This window comes from Sphaerodactylus townsendi, linkage group LG16 (assembly GCF_021028975.2).
Source record: "Sphaerodactylus townsendi isolate TG3544 linkage group LG16, MPM_Stown_v2.3, whole genome shotgun sequence".
Taxonomy (NCBI): Eukaryota; Metazoa; Chordata; class Lepidosauria; order Squamata; family Sphaerodactylidae; genus Sphaerodactylus; species Sphaerodactylus townsendi.
This window is the reverse complement of record NC_059440.1, coordinates 21,129,707-21,151,862: the sequence shown is the minus strand read 5'-3', so window position 1 is coordinate 21,151,862 and position 22,156 is coordinate 21,129,707. Positions and strand designations below refer to the sequence as shown.

General features: G+C 48.0%; 1 protein-coding gene across 5 annotated transcripts in view; it reads left to right on the top strand.

The window, feature by feature from the left end:
* Positions 1 to 22,156, top strand: part of KCNAB2 (potassium voltage-gated channel subfamily A regulatory beta subunit 2) — a 115,265-nt gene that overhangs the window by 44,751 nt on the left and 48,358 nt on the right. For 4 of the 5 annotated variants that reach the window (XM_048518538.1, XM_048518539.1, XM_048518540.1 and 1 more), the window contains exons 2-3: positions 562 to 681; positions 3,862 to 3,903. In XM_048518538.1, the coding sequence (XP_048374495.1) occupies positions 605 to 681; positions 3,862 to 3,903 (119 nt within the window). In that variant the 5' untranslated portion in view covers positions 562 to 604. The remainder of the gene's footprint in view (positions 1 to 561; positions 682 to 3,861; positions 3,904 to 22,156) is intronic. The other variant, XM_048518541.1, reaches the window with a different exon arrangement.

Genomic DNA, 22,156 nt, shown 5'->3' with positions numbered 1-22,156 from the left:
AGCAGGCTTCATGTGGAGGAGGAAGGAATTGAACCCAGTTCTGCAGATTAACTGCTCTTAACACCAGGCTGGCTCTACTTTTTTCAGCTACCCTGTTCTTCTTTCTTTTTTCTTTTTTTACTTTTCTCATTGTTTCCAGCGGCTGGTTTTGCTAATGTGATACAGTCTCAGGTGCCTATGAGTCAGAAATAAGATGACTTGTACACAGTTTGGAGCAGGGAAAAGGGTGTGTGTCTGCAGTTTTTGGAGCCACGTGTGTGTTTGACAGCACATGAAGCTGATATGGGGCAGATCTTGGGGAGGAGAATGAGCGTAGAACGCCAGCTCTGAGTTGTAGGCATCCTGTGCCAAGCGAGAATATCTGTAACCATTATTTTTTTGGCTCCACTTTTCCCCTTCCACTATCAGATTGAGGAGATGTCAGCTTCTGTGTTTAAAAGCAGCGACCATGTTGCTTGAGGCCCCTTCCGCACATGCAGAATTGAGGTCCCTTACAGGAGAAATGAGTGGGATATAATCTCCTTCTTCTAACTCTGTCCTTCTCTTCCTTGTTGTATGCAGAGGGTATTGAAAAAGCCTGACCTAGAACCAGGAGTTTGGCTCCATGTATCCAGAATCCACCACGGACTCTCCGGCTAGATTCTCGAATAGACAGACGGGCTCCCCAGGCATGATCTACAGGTAAGTTTACACTGCGTTTCCTGATTTCTGGAGGATCCGTTGGGAGGTTTGCTTGGGCTGCAATTTTACAGAAAAATGGATGGAAAGCACATACATTGGGGGGGGGGGGAGAGATTATGTGCAGAATTCGTCGTTCAAAAAAAATCATTAAGAACATAAGAACATAAGAACTAGCCTGCTGGATCAGACCAGAGTCCATCTAGTCCAGCACTCTGCTACTCGCAATGGCCCACCAGGTGCCTTTGGGAGCTCACTTGCAGGATGTGAAAGCAATGGCCTTCTGCTGCTCCTGCTCCCGAGCACCTGGTCTGCTAAGGCATTTGCAATCTGAGATCAAGGAGGATCAAGATTGGTAGCCATAGATCGACTTCTCCTCCATAAATCTGTCCAAGCCCTTTTTAAAGCTATCCAGCTTAGTGGCCATCACCACCTCCTGTGGCAGCATATTCCAAACACCAATCACACGTTGTGTAAAGAAGTGTTTCCTTTTATTAGTCCTCATTCTTCCCCCCAGCATTTTCAATGAATGCCCCCTGGTTCCTTAAAAACAAGAGGAAGTTTCTAACCAGCGTGGCTGTAACAAAATACCGAAAAAGGCGTGTGTAATATTTCTCCCCAAACCCCAAAAACCAGTCGGGTGGCTGATAAAAATTTCTCCTGAATGAGAACACAAACCAAGTCATGGTTATGTTTACAAAGTAGTAAAGGTTGCCCGGCAGCAAGGGCTAAAAGAATGAAGAAAACGGAGCTTAGCAGCAGCAGGTTAGAGGACAAAAGGATGCAGAACACCCCTGGAATAAATGCCACACTTCTGGGCAATTTAATTTGACAGTTTTGTTTTCAGGAAGGTAATTTTCAAGAGAGTATCAAATAGTAACGAATATTCAGTTTAGCGAACATTTGGCGAAGGGAGTGACTATTCGGCACAAACTTGCCCGGAAGTCATTCATTTATCAGTGAACTCCAGTTAGCACTCTGAGGCTTCTACCTATCCCACCAGCTGTTGGTCTGATGGTACCCCATCCTGGCTTTCCACCTTGAGATGCTGTGCCTTCACACCCATACCTGGTGGTAGTAGCCTGTGGCTTTCACTCTCACTCTCACTCCACACCACAGTCTCCTAAGGCAATTTGGTATCTGAGACAGGGGCAGCAGCTCTCAGTGGGAGGGGGAGAAGAATGGCTTTTTGGCTGCTGACCAATGGCAGGCCAAATGGGCCTGCTTTGGGTGAACAGAGAAGATGGAAGCCTCTCCCTCCATCATGCCATGAATCCAAGATGGCCTCCTACAGCCGGTTGGCAGAAACATGAGGAGAAACATGGCTGTATTCTCCATCAGCATGAGCTCTAGGGGAGCAGAGGGTGGCTGTAGATTCAGGAGCCAGAGCTTAGTAAGGCATCATCCCATGGGTCACTTTCTCAGGTACTACGCCTCCCCCACTGATTGCTACCCGCTGGGCGTTGCATCGATGGCCAGGAATTGCAGCTCCCATAGCGTTCTAGAGAAAGCGGCATGCAAACTAACGGTGGCAGCTGCCCTTAATTGCCATCACTTTTCAATCTAGTGTTGTCTTGTTTATTTTTGTTTATTTTTAATGTATTTATTTATAGCATCCATAATCTTGCTGCCGTTGCTGCTCAGACAAAAGTTTCCAAAGGCTCCTCTGAAGGCAACTCCTACTCTGCAGAGGATGTTTTGGCAGCATTCTTGACTCTTTCCTTTGGTCCCTGAAGGCTGTATTCAGTGGGGGAACCGATGTAGGAAAACACACATTGGCTACCTCGCTGGGGCTGGGGGTATGAGCATTGGGGATTGGACGTCCCACCCCTCTTTGTTCTACTGCCCGTAAAATTTGGTGCAATTTTGATTCTAAGTGCTGGGAGGGACGGCAAGGAGTTAGTTTTGCTCTGGCCCAGCAAGTGACCTCAAATTCTCCCTGTATATTTTTTCCCTGTAGGCATGATTGACAGTTCTTGATACAAAGAGGCAAAATTGCCCCCACTTCTCTGAAATGGGGTGGTCCAGTCCTCACTGGTAGAGTCACTGGAGGAAAGTGCCATGTGTCCCACTCTGTAGAATTCATGCCCAAGACATCTTCAGTTATAATAATTGCAGCTTGAAAGATGTCCTGTTCACAGCATCCTGGGAAATCGAGGGGACAACTTAACCTCTGGAATATCAGTGGACAATTCTGAATAGTGTGGCTAGAACAGAGGTCTGCAACCTGCCAATTGGCCATGCTGGAAGGGGCTGATGGGATTTGTAGTCTATGAACATCTGGAGAGCCACAGGTTGCAGACCGCTGGGCTAGAAACTGAGATGGGGTTTTTTTATTGTGTCCCTGCACCTGCTCATGGACTTGCTTCTCCTGTCTGGATTTACTTTGCCCCTTTGGTTACTGGGAAACAGATAAGAAGGTGAAGCTAAGTAGAATTATCCTAGATCAGGGGTCTGCAACCTGCGGCTCTCCAGATGTTCGTGGACTACAAATCCCATCAGCCCCTGCCAGCATGGCCAATTGGCAGGACCTGATGGGAATTGTAGTCCATGGACATCTGGAGAGCCGCAGGTTGCAGACCCCTGTCCTAGATGAACAAGTGGCAAATTCTCTATAGCTGCCCTGTCTCTGCCCCAAGGGGCTCACTTCAACCATGAGGGGGAAATAGAGGGGAAGATGAGACAGAAAAGACTGATCTTTTTCTTGTCTTCAGAATTGTGAGTGCTGTCAGGATTTGCACCCGAGTCTGTTTTGTGTTGGCGGAATTCTCCGTAACGTCTGTGGGTTTGTGTGCATGGTCATTTCGGATGCTGGAGATGTGCAGCCCGAAAACTCTTCGCTTCTGTGGTTGTGCAAATGGTGCCCACCCCTACTTCCCGTGCCATCCCGTCTCCGGTGCTCCAGCAGACAGGAACTGCACTCGAGCCCCTTTCTTCGCTCTTACAAACACCAGCTTCCACCAGCAACGTGAGCATGGTCTCTCCACTTGGTGGCGCTGTTTCCAAAGCTTTCGCCAACTCGTCCTTAAGCAATGAGATGGGACTGTACAGAGAGACCTTTTCACTGAGCGCCCAGGAAAGCTCTGCTTGGGGATAGGGAGGTGGGACCAGGTTGTCTTTGTTTCTTTTTTTTCCTGTGACCTATGGAACATTTCTTCTTTCTTTTCCTTCTGCTGTCGGAAGTGCTCGCTACGGGAGTCCCAAACGACAGCTCCAGTTCTACAGGTAAAGGCGTCCTTTTTCTTCTTGACATGCTGTGTGCATCTAACTTGCTCTTGGGGATAACTGGGGGCAGGTGAATGTTAGCCTTTTGGGGCTTCTAGTTCCTGGCTACCCCCACTCCCCCTTATGCTGTATTGAAATCTGTGCCCTTTTCTCCTTGGTTCCCGTGACTTTAGGCAAACAGTAGCAGGGGCTATAACTGCATCTCTATTGCTGAGAATTGTGCACGTCCTGAATTTCAGCCTGTGGACGAAATGGGGTACTGGTAACACTAATGTTGTTCTCGTAGTCCTGGGTCCTTTGCAGCATGCGTTGAGAGGAAGGGCAAGCTGTCCATTTTGAAAATCCTTGTTCAGATCAGCTCGTGGATGGGGTAATCCTTTTTTTGTGACTCAGAGGTGGGCCGCATTCTTTGAAAAAGTTCTTTTTAAAATAACATCTCTCCTCCTCCTTCCTTCCGTGGTGGAGCACACACAGATTTCTCAGAGGTTCTCCAAACCAGGTACTGACTAAACTTCAAACCTGCTTAGCTTCAAAAAAGATAGCTGGACCATGTTTCTTTCAAATATAGCCTTGACCTTTAGCCTGGCTGATGAATTCTTCACAAAACGAAAGTGCGCTTTCTCCTTGTTTCATGAACGGTAACAGGGGTTCTTTCTTATCTCCTGATAGCTGTTGCAGAAAAATGCATGTAAACCTCACCGGTGTGTGTTGATAGCTGCTCTTGAGGACAGTTTCTTAGTGATGCTGAAAGGAACAGCTAGCTTTGTGACATCTTCGAGTGTATAATAAAGGATTGCTCATTTATAGCATCATGCTGCATGTTGTCAGTCAAGCAGGTGGAAACTGGGGTAGCAGCTGCGACTGAAAGATTTATTTATTTATTTATTTATTCATTCATTCATTCATTCATTCATTCATTCATTCATTCAATTTCTATACCGCCCAATCCCCGAAGGGCTCCGGGCAGTGAACAACATAATATAAAACATGAAGCATTAAACAGGAGCGAATCCAGTACACAATACATAGGCTCCATCAATAAAACGTCTTAAAATACTTAAAACCAGCGGTTAATAATTAACATTTAAACAAGGCGTCCCGCCTCAATTTCAGCCCACCCCAAAGAGGGGGGGGCGGCAGGCCCCTCAATATGAGGGCTCTGATGTACCAGTGCCAGGGTAGGAGCAAGATGCTCTATGCCACTGTGGTGTAGTGGTTAAGAGCAGGTGCATTCTAATCTGGAGAACCGGGTTTGATTCCCCGCTCTGCCACTTGAGCTGTGGAGGCTTATCTGGGGAACCAGATTAGCTTGTGCACTCCAACACATGCCAGCTAGGTGACCTTGGGCTAGTCATATTTCTTTGGAGCTCTCTCAGCCCCTCCACAGGGTGTTTGTTGTGGGGTGGGAAGGGAAGAGAGATTGTAAGCCCCTTTGAATTTCCTTACAGGAGAGAAAGGGGGCATATAAATCCAAAACTCTTCTTCTCTTCTATGCCTTAACCAGGAAAAAAAAAGATGATTTTGCTTGCAACTCCTTTCTAGAAAAAAATGTGGGCTGCCACCTTTGCAACGCAGCCTTGAGTTTGCAAGCGTGAAATGCTTCTGTTCCAGCTGTGTCCATCATTTTGCAGTTATATAGGAGAAGTGAAGCTTTATTACACTGGTGAAATTGGTGTTTGGTTCCTGTAGTGCCTGAAAACAAGGACGGAACGTTCTCTGAGAGCTCCGCAAACCTTTTTGGCCTTGTGTCCGATGCGTCTAGTACGGGACGGGTTCTTTGTTCAGTCGGTTCGATTTAGTTTGAACACTGTGGCATGCCTTTCCCCAGCCCTTTGGCTTGAAGGTTAAACCTGCAGTCAGGAGTCTGCCAATCTGTTCACCCCGTCAAGATCCGAGTGCCTGCGATAAGCATTCTCAGCATGAAGAGATGCAAATAAACAAGACCGCCAGATGGAGTAGCAATTATCAAGGCAGGGCGGAAATCAAGAAAAGAAAAAGCTTTAGTTGTAACCCTTGTCGCTGAAGTACTTGCACACCACCGAAAGCTTTTGTAGCTCTCTCTAAATTGTTTCAGATCGCCTGTGAATTTCAAGGTATATATGGACCTGCTCGTTATTTTGAACAGCAGGCAAACTCAGGAAGCCCACTCATGGTTTTGAATTCCTCTTCGTGAGCTGAGGTCTGTTTATTGAGTTTGCAGCAGAAACCCATTATGCACAGCACAGATTGGTCGAAACCTGTTTCATCATCAACACCTGCCATCCCTGGAGCAGTTTTGCAAAACTTTCGTTTTAAAAAAAGATATAACAATGAACAAAAGTTTAAATATATAGCTGTACAAAACAAACTGCATACTAAGGGCACTTTCACAGCTGCAGAATAATGCACTTTCAATCCACTTTCAATGCACTTTGCAGCTAGATTTTACTGTGCAAAATAGCAAATTCACTTGCAAACAGTAGTTAAAGTGCATTGAAAGTGGATTGAAATTGCATTATTCTGCATGTGAAGGTGCGGGAAAAGAGATTCCACCTAAATGTTAGGAAGAACTTTCTGACCGTCACGGTTGTTCGACAGTGGAATTCACTGCCTCGGAGAGTGGTGGAGTCTCCTTCTTTGGAGGTTTGAACATACATTGGGAGTGCTTTGATTGTGTGTTCCTTCATGGCAGGGGTTGGATTTGATGGCCCTTGTGGTCTCTTCCAACTCTATTATTCTGTGAAATACAGGTCGTATGGAGACTTGCCTCTTGTATTGAAGATTCTGCCCTTTTCCGCACAAATCACCCAAAATTATTGAAAATGTTTTCCACCCACTTTACCACAATGTATATCTGAATTCACCCCTTGAAAGGATTCATGGCCGCCATTACAAGCTTTCCCCCTTTTTTTGTTAGTTTATCGATGAGTCGATCCTTCAGTACTTAAGAACATAAGAACTAGCCTGCTGGATCAGACCAGAGTCCATCTAGTCCAGCACTCTGCTACTCGCAGTGGCCCACCACATGCCTTTGGGAGCTCACGTGCAGGATGTGAAAGCAATGGCCTGCTGCTGCTGCTCCTGAGCACCTGGTCTGCTAAGGCATTTGCAATCTGAGATCAAGGAGGATCAAGATTGGTAGCCATAGATTGACTTCTCCTCCATAAATCTGTCCAAGCCCTTTTTAAAGCTATCCAGGTTAGTGGCCATCACCACCTCCTGTGGCAGCATATTCCAAACACCAATCACACGTTGTGTGAAGAAGTGTTTCCTTTTATTAGTCCTAATTCTTCCCCCCAGCATTTTCAATGAATGCCCCCTGGTTCTAGTATTGTGAGAAAGAGAGAAAAAATTCTCTCTGTCAACATTTTCTACCCCATGCATAATTTTATAGACTTCAATCAGACGTCTCCTCTCCAAACTAAAGAGTCCCAAACACTGCAGCCTCTCCTCATAAGGAAGGTGCTCCAATCCTTCAATCATCCTCATTGTCCTTCTCTGTACTTTTTCTATCTCTTCGATATCCTTTTTGAGATGTGGCGACCAGAACTGAACACAGTACTCCAAGTGCGGTCGCACCACGGCTTTATATAAGGGTATGACAATCCTTGCAGTTTTATTATCAACTCCTTTCCTGATTATCCCCAGCATAGAGTTTGCCTTTTTCACAGCTGCCATGCATTGAGTTGACATTCCCATGGAACTATCAACTAAGACGCCCAAATCCCTTTCCTGGTCTGTGACTGATAGCACTGACCCTTGTAGCGTCTATGTGAAGTTTGGATTTTTTGCCCCTATGTGCATCACTTTGCATTTTGCTACATTTTGCTACATAATTCAGAGCATCATGCCTCATATAATTGTTGCTTTGAAGATTACCTACCCCAAAATTTAAAAAAAACAAAACAGAAATGGTGAAAAACAAACAGGTGAGGGGGAACGGAATGTACTCAGAAAATGATGCGGAGAAGGAACTTTGGGGACGGCACAGAGGCATTGAAAACGTCGCAAATAAACCACACAGCAACTGAAGTCATTTAAAAAAACCTTTCTACCGAAGAATCGGTTTAAAAGGCGATTCATCGAAAATGTTTTGAGGCTGGAAATAAAGCATTTTGGGGGACTTACGGGGGGGAAACAGTGCGAAACTCCACGGAGGAAACATTTTATCTCCTGCCTCAAAACGTTTTACAAGTTTTGTGTGGGAAGGGCCAATGGCAGACCCATCGCTCTTCCAGTTGTGAAATTGTGTGTGCTTGTGACCCATTTTTCCTCAAATGTGATCTAGTTCTGTATATTTTGGTAATCTGCTTAAAACTGATAAGAAGCAGCATAAGGTAAAGTATAAGGGAGAGGGAGATTGTTAGAAGGGGAGTCGGAGGTCAGTTTGCAGAGTCTCAATTTCCATTATATTTTTTTAAAAAGCAAGGTTCTAGTCCTTATGCTTTGAAATGTATGATCCGTGCTGGACCAAATCTCCAAAGCTGGCTGAATCAGGTTTCTAGCTTTTGAGGGCTTTGGTGCTTTTCTAGGAAAACCAGAATAGACTGTAACAAACATAATCACAGAATTCAGCTTTTCTGGGAGCAGAATTTTGATGCAGGTGGGGAGGGTAGCATGACTTTCACCCAGTCCTCCTTATACAGGGGTCCCCAAACTTTTTAAACAGGGGGCCAGTTCACTGTCCCTGAGACTGTTGGAGGGCCGGACTAAAAACAACTATGAACAAATTCCTATGCACAAATGATTGTAAAATGTTTGATTTCACCTTTCAGCCTTTCTGTCATGGTCTATTTTTAGAACAGTGACCAAAGTATGTCAAGTACAGGGTGGGCTCCAAATATTGTTGGGGAGGCTGTGGAATACCTTCCCCTGTAAAAAAAAAAGCAGAACTTTTCCAATGAAGCATTCCATCTAACCCAGGATTAGGTATCTTCCTGGGTTTTTCCTCCCTAGCAGCCAGCGAGCGATTCACCAGCCTGGCTGATGCCAATGGGAGTGAGGCGGAACAGAAAGCCTGAGAGCAACACATGGAGTAGCCGAGAGGGAAGGGCGGAGCAGGAGTTGCCACATGTAAGGTTTCCAACTCTGGGTCAGAAAATTCATGGAGATTTGGGGGTGCCATCATGTAATTGCAATCAACAGCCGTTGGGGCCGGTTCCTCCTCTCCCTCAAGCCCCCACTGCACATGAATGGAGCCATCGCCGCCATGCCTGGCGGGCCGGATAAATGCCTTCAAGGGGCCACATTTGGCCCCCAGGCCGTAGTTTGGGGACCCCTGTCCTTATATTTACTGTGTGATTTAAACAGAATTTGTTTGGTGAGGAGAGCTTGCTGGGGGGGCGTGTGTGTGTTAGACATAGCACATGATTTCTTAAAAATGTGTTTGCTGCTTGCATCTTTGGTTCCGCCCAGAAGGAAAACAGGAAATGCTCCACTGAGTAATAAAGCATTCACACAGCGCTTTTCCAGGAACTCTGAGCATCCAGGAAGATAGCTGAGTGAAAAGGCAGGAGTTGAGGAAAGCGGGGACACGCGCTCCCCAAGGATTGGATTAAACCAAAACCCCAGAAACAGTGTATAGTTATTAAATAGCTTGCTGATCTGCCAACCTTGTTCCCAGGCAATTTGGCAGATGCAGTGCTAGTTCCTCAGACAGACGGGGCTGCCCAATTTCGATCATGCAACTGTCTTTCAGGGATCTTGCAATAATTGAGCCCAGCATTGCCTTGAGTTGCCCTTCTGCCAACGTCTGCCCTGGCATCCCTCTCCTGGCCTCCCCTGGCACGTCGGGTGATGATGTGCATCTGCAGAAAGGATGATGTGTTGGCAAAATCCAGACCAATTAGCTTCCCCCCACCGCCCAAGAGCCCGTCTGGGAGGCCGTCCAGGATCTGTTAATCTGGGAAAGTGCATTAAGAGAAGGGATAAAAGGCAAATAATCTCTCCCCATTATTTTTACCGTCTGGAATTAAGGAGCCACTTAGCCTTAGAATATTCCATATTAGCAGAATCGCCGCTCAGGGAAACGTCAGCGGCTGACCTCTCGAAGTCCGTCCTGCTGCCGGGCCCCGATGCCGAAAGCCCTTGTTCTCCAAAATGTGCGGGATTATACCTGCCTGAAGGAGAGCACTTTGAATTGTCTCTCTATTCCTTATGGCTGCCTGATGGTTGAGATTGCCAGTGAGCAAGGCAGGCAAATTGCCCAGATGTAGAAGAAGTGTTTGGATTTATACCCCACCTTTCTCTCCTGTAAGGAAGCTCAAGGTGGCTTACAAGCTCCTTTCCGTTCCTCTCCCCACAACAGAAACCTTGTGAGGTAGCTGGGGCTGAGAGAGTCCTGAGAGAACTGTGACTAGCCCCAGGTCACCCAGCAGGAATGTAGGAGTGCGGAAACTTCTGTCACTCAGGTGGCGGAGTGGGGAATCAAACCCGGTCCTCCAGATTAGAATCCACCTGCTCTTAACCACTACATCATGCTTGCCTGTAGATGAATGAATACCGCTCAAACTGTCCAAACATTAAGTTACACGTAAGCATTTGGGTGAGGCGCATGCATGTGAGAAGGAGGTGTTGCTTAATGTATTCCTGACTGTGCAGATTCAAAAAATAGCACATGCAATGTAGGCCATTAGCATGATTCATCTTGTCAGGTCAGGCACGGGTGGGGAGGGGGGAGGGGAGCTGTGAGTGATCTGTGCTCCATAAATAGGTCCCAGCCATGATTTTGGGCGAAGGTTCTATAGGCCAACCTTGCATATGAAAAGCTGTTGGAAAGCTCCCGTCTGTAAGATGCAAATGTAACTTTTTACAAATAACGTTTAAATCTACTTTGCAGAATAGTCTTACACTCAACTCTTGGGGCACTTTTGCACATGCAGAATAATGCACTTTCAATGCACTTTCACAATTGTTTCAAGTGGATTTTGCTATTTCGCACAGTAAAATCCAGCTGCAAAGTGGATTGAAAGTGCATTATTCTGCATGTGCGGAAGCGCCCGTGGGCAGGCATAAAGCTTCTTGATGCAGCGTCTGATTCAGACATGGAGAAAAACACAACGGCATGCCAATCGAGGGTTCCACCTGTACATAAAATGGTCTGTCCCATCATAGTAAAGCTGACAGGTGCTCGGGTAAAAGTTATATGTATAAAGTCAGTGGTGGGATCCAAAAATTTTAGTAACAGGTTCCCATGGTGGTGGGATTCAAACTGTGGCGTAGCGCCAATGGGGCTGGGCGGGGCATTCTGGGAGCGTGATCGGGCATTCCGGGGGCAGGGCCTTCCTGGGCGGGGCTGTGGCAAGGACGCAGCCGCTGTGTCGGTCCTTGGGCGGGAAACGAATGCACGCAGGCGCAGGCTGCCACGCACGCCGGTGCACCTCCTGCTAGATTGCTTCAAGTTCTGCGCGCTACTGCTGAGAGGAGGGGCGTAACTAAGGCAAAAATCACGTGGCAAAATCACCCATTAGTAACCCCCTCTCGGCACACACAAAGAATTAGTAACCTACTCTCGGGAACCTGTGAGAACCTGCTGGATCCCACGTGCCATCAAGTTGCAGCCAGCTTATGGCAACCCAGTAGGGTTTTCAAGGCAAGAGACTCACACAGGTGGACCTTCCTTTGCAATCCTTCAACTTGGACTCCTGGTCACGAAGAACTGAGCATTTTCCTTGCCTACGCAACACTGTTCTTGTTTGTAGGTGTCAAGCCCCGGATCTGTAGACAAACACCAGATTCTGGAGTTGTGAATCAGAAGCCTTTACTGACAGACATCGGGTGGCATGGCTAGAGAAAGCCAGTTCTGGTGAACTGTCTCTGGGTAAAACCTTTTATCACCCCGAGGCCTCTTCTCCTGCCTCCCTCGTTCTCACCCCCATATCAGAGTGAAATAGCACAGGAATGTTACAACTGTTACTCTCTTCAAGGCCAGTGTGAAAGATAAGGGCAGCAGCCAGCTCTTGGGTGCCTCAACTTCACTACATTGTATAGAGATCAAGGGAAGGGAAGGGAAGGGAAGGGAAGGGAAGGGAAGGGAAGGGAAGGGAAGGGAAGGGAAGGGAAGGGAAGGGAAGGGAAGGGAAGGGAAGGGAAGGGAAGGGAAGGGAAGGGAAGGGAAGGGAAGGGAAGGGAAGGGAAGGGAAGGGAAGGGAAGGGAAGGGAAGGGAGTGAAAGAAAAGATCCATTAACATGACAGATACCAGGAAGACTTTTCCTGACAATTGGTCATCCCAGATCATGAGCTTTTAGACAGGTAGTGAGCAGTGCCCATCATGCCAGTGGGCAATTCGTAAGCGAAGGCAATACATTTATAGCCTGCTTTAAGTGAATCTGCATGGAAGCTATCAGCTTGGGATCTTGGTCCTCAAAGGCCTCAGCCTTCCAAAGAACATTCTCTGTTGACCGAGGGAAAGAACTGCAAATAAGTGTTTGCTGAGGAAGCACAAGGTTTGGAAGAGGATCTGGCCATTAGTGGTTCTCTCGAGTTCACTAAGATCGGAGCACCAGCTCTCCTATCACGGACATTCAGGGAAGGAACTCCGTCCTTTCCTTGGCAAAGTTATCGCTGGCGCCCTCTTACATGAGGATTCACCCTCCGGGCTTCTCCATGGTTATTCATCACCCCATCTCTTCATCTTCTCTGCCGGAACGACAGCCGTCGAGATACGGGAGGCACCTCCCCGCTGCATCTGACAGGTCTCCATTTATAAAAAGTAAGCAATGATGCCAATACTCATAAGTCGGTTGCTTCTCCAAATGCTTTTAGAGCAAGCGAAGGTCTTGAATAATTTAGCGGAGCAGAGCGAGAGGCGGAGGAATCCTTAATAGGCCTAATGGATGTGCTGCTAAAAATCCTTGGACCCTGGAGAGACTCATCTCAGTCCGCAATTGCTTTTGACGCTTGGTGTCGACACTCCCCCCTATCAAGCCCCGCCTGTCCGCTTGTTAAGAGCACCCGGTGGAACCCCTAATAAGCCAGAACTTTTCTTTTAATGAGCAGGATTCCAAGAAACCGGGTGAGTTTGGGACTGAGGGGCCAAGACACCAGGCAGGGTTTGTTGACCGGGCTTCAGCCGACACAGTTCAGGAGAGAAATACTAGAATTCCCTAGCTTTTGCACTCAAGAGTTGTATGATGAAAGGTTTTACCAGTGGTGGAAAAAGAGGTTTCAGCTAGGTTTTTGAGCGTCCGGATTTGGTGAGGAGTCCAGTTAGTTTCTGAGTTTTTCTGGAAATGTGGCTTGCAGTGTCAGGGTCGCTGCCTTTGGGCGGTTACAGGAGGAGGAAAGATAGAGATCTGACTTGGTAGCAGGTTTCTGCGAATCATTCGGGAAGGGCTTCTTGAAAGTTATTGGCGAACAATTTCGGCAATGGCGGAAATGGTTTTCTGCAGCAGGGTGGACTGGTACGGGATGCGAGGTCCGCAGAACTGGTTTCCACTGTGCAAGTTTAGGATTAGGCAGACCTGGCTTAAGAACCGACAGTTTTAGAACTGAAGAAAGGTATTTCTTGAAGTCACCATATGTTCCTTGCTTCAACGCTAGAGGTAATGTTACTTGGTCAGTATAGAGGCTAGTTAAAATAATGCGTTCTGAAATCTTGCATGCAGTCCGGGTCATGGGAGTATATTTCTGAGAGTTCTTTTCCTTCAGTTGCCATTTCCTGCCTCTTTATTTTAAAAGTTGATTTCACTTTAATTTAAAATCCTCTGCTGTCCTTTTTGCGCTGTCATACACGAAGACATGTCCATATTGGGATTTGTCTTTGATCACATGTGCGGATATGGAACGTCCGTGACTATCTGTTTAATGCTTGCTGAGACCCAGCGTGATGCTCTAGCACAGGGGTCTGCAACCCGTGGCTCTGGAGCCGCATGCGGCTCTTTCAGCCTTATACTGTGGCTCCGCATGGCCTGGAGGTCGGAGGGTAGTGTGGGCATGTCCCTCCAGCCCTCCAGAGCAGCGCTGGAAGGAAAGGTGAGTGGAGGGGCCGAACCGGAGGCAGCTCCATGTGGAGCCGCCTCTCTGGTTCAGTAGATCTTTGGGGTCATGGAAAATGGGTCCAAATGGCTCTTTGGGTGGTAAAGGTTGCCAACCCCTGCTCTAGCAGCTAGGGGGGGATGGGCTGGAGAGCACTGGCTTCAAATCCATACCTAGCCAGAAACGTTACTGGGTGGCTTTGGTCAAGTCTCTCTATCTAAGCGCAACTTCCCCGTCGGGGTTTTTGGACGATGCTAGTCTGAATTTTTGGAAGGAAGAGCATGATCCAGATGTGATAAACGAATTGATTGTTGCTTTTCGCTAATTCTCACCAATTGGCTAAAGAATAGGCGCCCCCACTCACTCATACTTTGCATATATGTCTATGGCAGTTTTGAACCCCAGTGATGAAGAGGAGAAGAAGAGTTTGGATTTATATCCCACCTTTCTCTCCTGTAAGGATTTCTCTCCTGTACAGGAGAGAAAGGTGGGATATAAATCCAACCTCCTCCTCCTCCTCCTCCTCCTCCTCCTCCTCCTCCTCCTCCTCCGCCTCCTCCTCTTCTTCTTCTTCTTCTTCTTCTTCTTCTTCTTCTTCTTCTTCTTCTTCTTCTTCTTCTTCTTCTTCTTCTTCTTCTTCTTCTTCTTCTTCTTCTTCTTCTTCTTCTTCTTCTTCTTCTTCTTCTTCTTCTTCTTCTTCATGTGAAGTCTGGCAGTCTGACAATACTATTTGCCTCTGAGCCTCCCTTCCTCCACTGGTTTTTATGCACCTTTGGGCCAACTTAATTTTCCTGTGGCAACACTTCCCACCAAACGCCCATCGTCCAGTTACAGGTTGTATCGTTTGATGTCCTGGTAGTTGGTGTTTCATCCTCTGTTTCCATGTTTTAATTGCTGCTATTAGCAGCTACCTCAGGAGCAAATACGCGCAAGGATACAGGGTATAAATATTTCAAATTTCAAATTGGCCATTTTTTTGTCCTCACTGCAAAGCTGCAAAACGTTCCCGGACGAACACAGAAGCAGAGAACTCCGTTGAGCCCCTTTTATGTATGTATAAGCGAAGCTGACAAAGGTTTTTTAGTAAAGAGATTACCTCAGAAATGGGACGAAAGCGTGGCATTCGTTTTGGGACGTGCACGAGACGTTGCGCATCCTGTTGCGTCTGAATTTTCCGCCCTGAGCAGCATGCGCAGTCATAATACTAAAGGAAATTAAATTGCACATAAACATCCACATCGAAAATCAAGCCTGGCCAGTCATCCCGGCATCCTTAATTTGAACTCCAGCTCCAGTCATTTCCGCCAAAGCGGCTCTCATTATGAACACTGGCTTGCAGTGATTCCTCCAGCGTGTGCTGCAAGAGGACCAAACCAGTTTGAATAGAGGCATCAGCCTAAAAGACCTGCCCACAAATGAGGTTCCCCAGTTTATCTCTGCATGGCCTGACTGTCTGGCAGAGCTTCTTTCCAGGGCCTTCTCGGGAGACAGATAATTCTGCCACATTTCTGCATCAAACGTGGTAAGATTTCTTCAGTCGCTCATGATGAAAGGATGCTGCATAATTGCACTGGTCCAGAGGAGGCTGCCCGTTCCATTTCTGTACTTCTCATGGCCGTGAGGTTGGCTCCCTTTAATCAGGAGTCACACCCAGATCAATTCGTCTTGCAGAAACACTGAGCGTGGGAGGCTTCTAGGCTTTCATGTTAAAAGTCACCCTCTTGGGATGCAAAAGCAGCATCCGCTTTTAATTTCGAGAAAAAACTGCGTCCACGATCTGCAGTGGTAGTAACCATGCTTTAGTTCAGTCTTGCAGGCAGAAACTGATCAGGGACTCATACAGAGGCACAAGGCTGAGCTCCTCTGAAGATGGAAAACTCTTAACTCTGGAGGCACCGGAGTGTGCCTCCGGTTCAGATTTAGAAAAAGAGCACATCTCAGCTGTCTGAGGCCCTGACAGTGCAATTCTGTGCAGAGTTTCTCCTGTCTGAGCCCACTGAAATGAATGATCTTAGACTGGAGTAACTCCCCTTAGGATTGCACTGTGCATAGAGGTAATGTAGGCCTGTTTGGGTCATTGGCCAAGATTACCGTGTTTCCCCGAAAATAAGACAGTGTCTTATATTAATTTTTGCTCCCAAAGATGTGCTATGTCTTATTTTCAGGGGATGTCTTATTTTTCTGTGTTCTGTTCGTCGGGCATGCTTCCAAACAAAAACTTTGCTATGTCTTACTTTCGGGGGATGCCTTATATTTTGCACTTCAGCAAAACCTCTACTACGTCTTATTTTTTGGGGATGTCTTATATTCGGGGAAACAGGGTAGTAGCCATGAACAGGGCCAGCAATGTGCTGTTTGGAAGGACAAAAGTAATCCCCTCCCCAGGACTGTATTTCAGAGTTCTGGAAAAGATACCCAAGACTTGGGACCTTGAACTCTCTTGCCTCCTAGCCTGAGGAACAGCCAATGAGAGGAAGTGGGTTCAGCTTCTAGCAACTGTGACCCGCCCACCCACCCCCTTAAAAGCCCCTGCCCACTTCTTATCCTTGACAAGCATCTGTTGATGAGAGCGGCATTTATTATTGTTCTAACTGCAAGGATTTCAGGGCAGCGCATCGAAATTCAGCCTTGTGGGGATTCTTCGTTCCTCTTACAGTCTAATGGGTATTGATTTTTGAGGCGTTTCATGTTGCAATGGGTAAGGAATGCATCGCCAGGGCTCGGCCCAATCCTTCAAAGGCCAAGCGCCATAAAATTAGCACTTGGGCAGCTGCTATCCGGGGGCAAAGAAACAGGGCAGGCGACTGATGGGAAGTTTACTTAAGGGGTGGTATTACTAAGGGGGTCAACCCTGCTATGCTCCCTAAAAACACTTTTATAAACTGCTACATAGGATGTGATGTCATGATGGTGAATGAGAATTAAGTGTTTGTTTACATTGAAAAAAGAAAAGGAGGAGGAGGTGGAGTTGTGATTTATACCCCACCTTTCTCTCCTGTAAGGAGATTCAAGGTGGCTTGAAACCCTCTTCCCTTCCTCTCCCCACAAAAGACACCTTGTGAGGGAGGTGGGGCTGAGAGAGCTCTGAGAGAACTGTGACTGGCCCAGGGTCACCCAGCAGGAATGTAGGAGTGGGGATAGTAGAGAAGAAGAGTTTGGATTTATACCCCACCTTTCTCTCCTGTAAGGAGATTCAAGGGGACTTACAAGCTCCTTTCCCCTCCTCACCCCACAACAGTCACCTTGTGAGATAGGTGGGGCTGAGACAGTTCTGAAGAACTGTGACTGGCCCAGGGTCACCCAGCAGGAATGTAGGAGTGTGGAAACACATCTGGTTCACCAGATAAGCCTCTTTCACACAGAGGGAGGAGTAGGGAATCAAACCCGGTACTCCAGATTAGAATCCACCTGTTCTTAACCACTACACCAACCTGATTCTCCAGATGAGAGTCCATCTTCTCATAACCAGTAAACCATGATGGCTGGAAATCAACAGTTCCAGGCACATGTACGGTCCTAGGATTGGAGGAGGGGGCTTTTATATCTTCATAGCGTGCATACATTCCTCCTTTTCTTCCAGATGTTTGACTGGTTCTTCCACAGCACCACAAGAGAGGCAACACACCAGAAATGCTCAGGGCTGTGGGTTTTCCACGTTGTCTGGCCGTGTTTGTTCCTACCGTCTTGCCTGCATCCGCAGCTGGCATATTCAGAGGCATGTTACGATAAGATGTGCTTCTGTGCCGTGAAGAGAAGACTGCATATCGCAGGGAGGAGCACGTCTTACTGTGGCGCACCTCTGAAGACGCCAGCTATAGATGCAGGGGAAACATTGGTAGCAAAAACTACCAGACCATGGCCACAAAACCCAGAAAAATCCATAATACCCAGTTGATTTGGGCAGGGACGTACCACCTCCTTTGGAGGGGCTGGGTTGGTGAGGGGAAGGCGCCTAAAGACAGAGCCGGCCTGTTGCCCGACAAGCTGCCGTGACACACGTCTGAGTCACCTCCTTCCCTCCCCAGGTCCTTGGGGGCAGGGGTGGCTTGGACAGGCACCGTGGTGGCAGGCTGGCTCCTGGGCGACTCACCGTGGTGCCCATCCAAACCACAACCACCACCCTGCCTCCCTTCAGGCCAGCTCCTGCTTTCCCCAGGGCCTACAGAGAGGTGGAGGGGGGGCAACGGCTCAGATGGGTGCCACGGCAGCAGGCCGGCCCAGGAACCAGCCTGCCACCGCAGTGCCCATCCGAGCCGCCCCAAGCCCCACCCCAAAGCACGGGGGGTGGGAGGCAGGGGAGCACCCAGAGCAGGTGTTTTTCTCGGGCGCCATTTTCCCTTGATACACCTCTGGATTTGAGTCCCCTAGGAGACAGGGGAGAAAGGCAGAGTATAAACCAGTAAACAAGTCATATTAGGTGGCAAAGCAGACCTCAATCAGATTAGCAAAGTGCTTTTTAGGAAGGGGAGGAGAGTTTAATCTGAAATGGGTTTCAGAAAGCATCTAATGGTGTGCACATCTCTGCCACCACAAAGTTCCTGTCTGAGTAGGGAAGAAATGCCTGTGTAGGAAGTTGCCTTTTACTGTCAGACCGCTGATCCGTCTTGCTCAAAATCACCCGCTTTGACTGGCAGTCTTCCTCCAGGGCCTTGGGCAATGACAGGTCTTCCCCAACCTGCCACTTGGCCTCCTTTGACTGAAGACGCCACCTGGAACCGTGTGCACTCAACCCACCTGGGCTCTGCCACCGAGCCCTCCCACAAAGGTTGCTTCTGCCCTCTTTCTCTGCCTCCTTGGAGCAGCAGTGGCGTAGGAGGTTAAGAGCTCGTGTATCTAATCTGGAGGAACCGGGTTTGATTCCCCGCTCTGCCGCCTGAGCTGGGGAATTCAGATTAGCCTGTGCACTCCCACACACGCCAGCTGGGTGACCTTGGGCTAGTCACAGCTTCTCGGAGCTCTCCCAGTCCCACCCACCTCACAGGGTGTTTGTTGTGAGGGGGGAAGGGCAAGGAGATTGTAAGTCCCTTTGAGTCTCCTGCAGGAGAGAAAGGGGGGATATAAATCCAAACTCTTCTTCTTCTTCTTCTTCTTCTTCTTCTCTTCTTCTTCTTCTTCTTCTTCTTCTTCTTCTTCTTCTTCTTCTTCTTCTTCTTCTTCTTCTTCTTCTTCTTCTTCTTCTTCTTCTTCTTCTTCTTCTTCTTCTTCTCCTGGGGCGGTGAAGCAACGTGTATTGTTAAAAGCTGCCACACGCCCCCCCCCTCCCCTCCACTAGCAAGTTGGGGTCGGCCTGCGGGGAGTCCAAGCCACGCATCCCAGTGGGCCAGCGGACGCTTCCAGTGCCCAAAGAGGAAAGGTTTATTTGCGCAGCCTGAGTTAGAAAGAAAATTGGCGGCTGTGGGGCTGAGCCACAGGAGGCTGCTGCAGCGAAAAATGTTGGCTCCGAAGCGAGCATGCAGCAGTCTGCTGCAAAGGAGGCTGTGTGCCTTCCCTCTTTCAGGGCGCCCCAGAGACCCAGGCGATGGGGAGGGGTTGGGGGACATGGGCTGAGGGCATAGATGCCTCATATTTGCAATTTGCAGATTCTCTGACATGGCCAGTTTTCTGTCTTTAATGATTATGGCCAGTGTCCCCACCTTTGCCCCCCTCGTCTGAGAGCAAGGGGATGCATTATGGGGTTGTTAGATTTTTCATTTCACCTTCTCCAAAAGAGCTCAGGGTAGCATAGAAGAAGAAGAGGAGGAGGAGGAGTTTGGATTTGTACCCCACCTTTCTCTCCTGTAAGGAGACTCAAAGGGGCTTACAATCTCCTTTCCCTTCCTCTCTCCACAACAAACACCTTGTGAGGTAGGTGGGGCTGAGAGCGTTCAGAGAGAACTATGACTAGCCCAGGGGTAGGGAACCTGCGGCTCTCCAGATGTTCAGGAACTACAATTCCCATCAGCCCCTACCAGCATGGCCAATTGGCCATGCTGACAGAGGCTGATGGGAATTGTAGTTCCTGAACATCTGAGAGCCGGTGAGGCTCCCTACCCCTGGGACTAGCCTCCAAGGTCTCTCCAGCAGGAATGTGGTGGAGTGCAAGGAAACACATCTGGTTCATCAGGATAAGCCTCTGCCACTCAGGTGGAGCAGTGGGGAAATCAAAACCCTCGCTCCTCCTGTGATTAGAATCCACCTGCTCTTAACCACTACACCACACTGGGAGTGACCAACCCACAGTGGGTATTTGAACCCAGGTCTCTCTCGCCCTAACCTGACGCTAATCACTATTCCACACCAGCTGAAAACAAGCATCTTGGTCCCGTACAGGTTAAGGAGCAAGAAGATAATGACAGAAAGGTATTTTGATTGGTTGTCAGTTGTATGCGTTGGGCCTGAATGATTTTGGACAGCCCTGTGACAGTTGTGTAGCCAAGAAGTAGCGCCGCAGTCTCTGAACATGGGCAAGTAGATGGTCCTAGCTTCTTGCTTTGAGTATTAATCCACAGGAAGCCCGCCTACATTTGAAATGCTTCCCGGTTGGAAGGAGGGAGGATTTCCAGTCAAGGCTAAGCTTTGCATCCCTTATCTTTTGGAGGCTGAGTCCTGTCTGGTCGAGTCAGACAGTCAAGTCGAGGTCTCAAAGAACTGTCAATGGCTCCAATTGAAATGTCAGCATCTGAACAGGAGCAAAATGTTTTCACTCAGGGCAGGAAGACAGCACAGTCCTCTGGGACTTGCCATTTAAGACTCAGGCTGCGTTTTTTAAAAGTTGTATGTGGTCTGGAGCACGGGGCTTTTCAGAATCCAAACTGGAGGCACCTTGCACTCAAGGGTATATTACGAGCTTTCAGAGTAGCGACTAGGAGTCCTCTTTGGAGGGATAAGATGGTGACAATTGCTTCTGGTGAAGAGAAGGTTAAGAGGTGACATGATAGCCATGTTTAGATATTTGAAGGGATGTCATGTTGGCGAGGGAGCAAGCTTGTTTTCTGCGGCTCCAGAGACTAGGACCAGGAGTAGTGGGTTCAAGGTGAAGGAAAAGAGATTCCACCTAAACATCAGGAAAAACTTCCTGGGAGTTAAGGGCTGTTCGACAGTGTGGCGGAGTCTCCTTCTCTGGAGGTTTTTAAACAGAGGCTGGGTGGCCATCTGTCAGGAGGGCTTTGACTGTGTGTTCCTGCATTAAAGGGGCTGGACTTGATGGCCCTTGGAGTCTCTTCCGCTATGATTCTATCAACAGACTGTCTAGCTAAGGGGGTGTCTTTTTTCATTTCTGTTCTTGCCCTGGCTCCTCTTCTTTCCATTCTAGTGCTGTCTTCTCTTTGCTTTCCTCGGCTTTTGTTGACAACCACACCCCTGTGCTTTTAAACCTCCGTCTTGCTTTCTGGGCCGGCTTCTTTGATGCCTAAGTTTTGTAGGATTGAATTGGGCGATTCGGTGTTCTCTGTAAGCGTCGGCTTTTAAGCATCGGCATTTGCTGTCCTCCAGCTTAGAATAAGCAGCTATCAACAGATTTCACCCTTAAGTACTCGGGAGCGAAAGGGAAACCTTTGGATTGGGTGAACTTCTCATGGCAATAAGGTATGCGAGCTTTGAAGTTACCCAAAGTTTTGGGGCTGGGCGCATCAGTGGAGAGTAAAGCCAGATTTTGGAATGTAAGACCAGCTCTGTCCCGTGGCTTTCCAGAAGCACGCAAGTTTTTCTATCAGCCACTGTCCTTGCATCTCTAACGCCCCTTCTGCACATGCAGAATAATGCACTTTCAGACCACTTTCACAATGGTTTGCAAGTGGATTTTGCTATTCCGCACAGCTGCAAAGTGCATTAAAAGTGCATTATTCTGCATGTGCGGAAGGTGCCTAAGCAGCTTGGAGTGTCGCTACGATCAGATTGGCAGACACTGTTTGCAATACTCAGCAAAGTTTTCCTGGCTCATTTCCCCACCTGTTGATCACATTGCCTCAAGCAGCTCTCTGGCGAGACAGCCTCCTAAGAATCTCGGTTGCCTTAAAAACAAGTTTCTAGCCCTTTCGGCTGCAAAGATACACTTGGAAGTGTGTGAGCTGAAATCAGAGCAGACAGACATGTGGGCCAAGAGTTATTCAGTGGCCAACAGGAGGGTTGAAGTGAGCTGCACATGGGGATGTTTGTCCTGGAAAGCCCTGTTTGCAATCAGTTGACGTACAGCTCCATTTCCATACCCAAGTGATTTGCCTCCACCTGGACCCCAGACATACCCTGTTTCCCCTAATATAAGACATCCCCGAAAAATAAGACATAGCAGAGGTTTTGCTGAAGTGCGAAATATAAGGCATC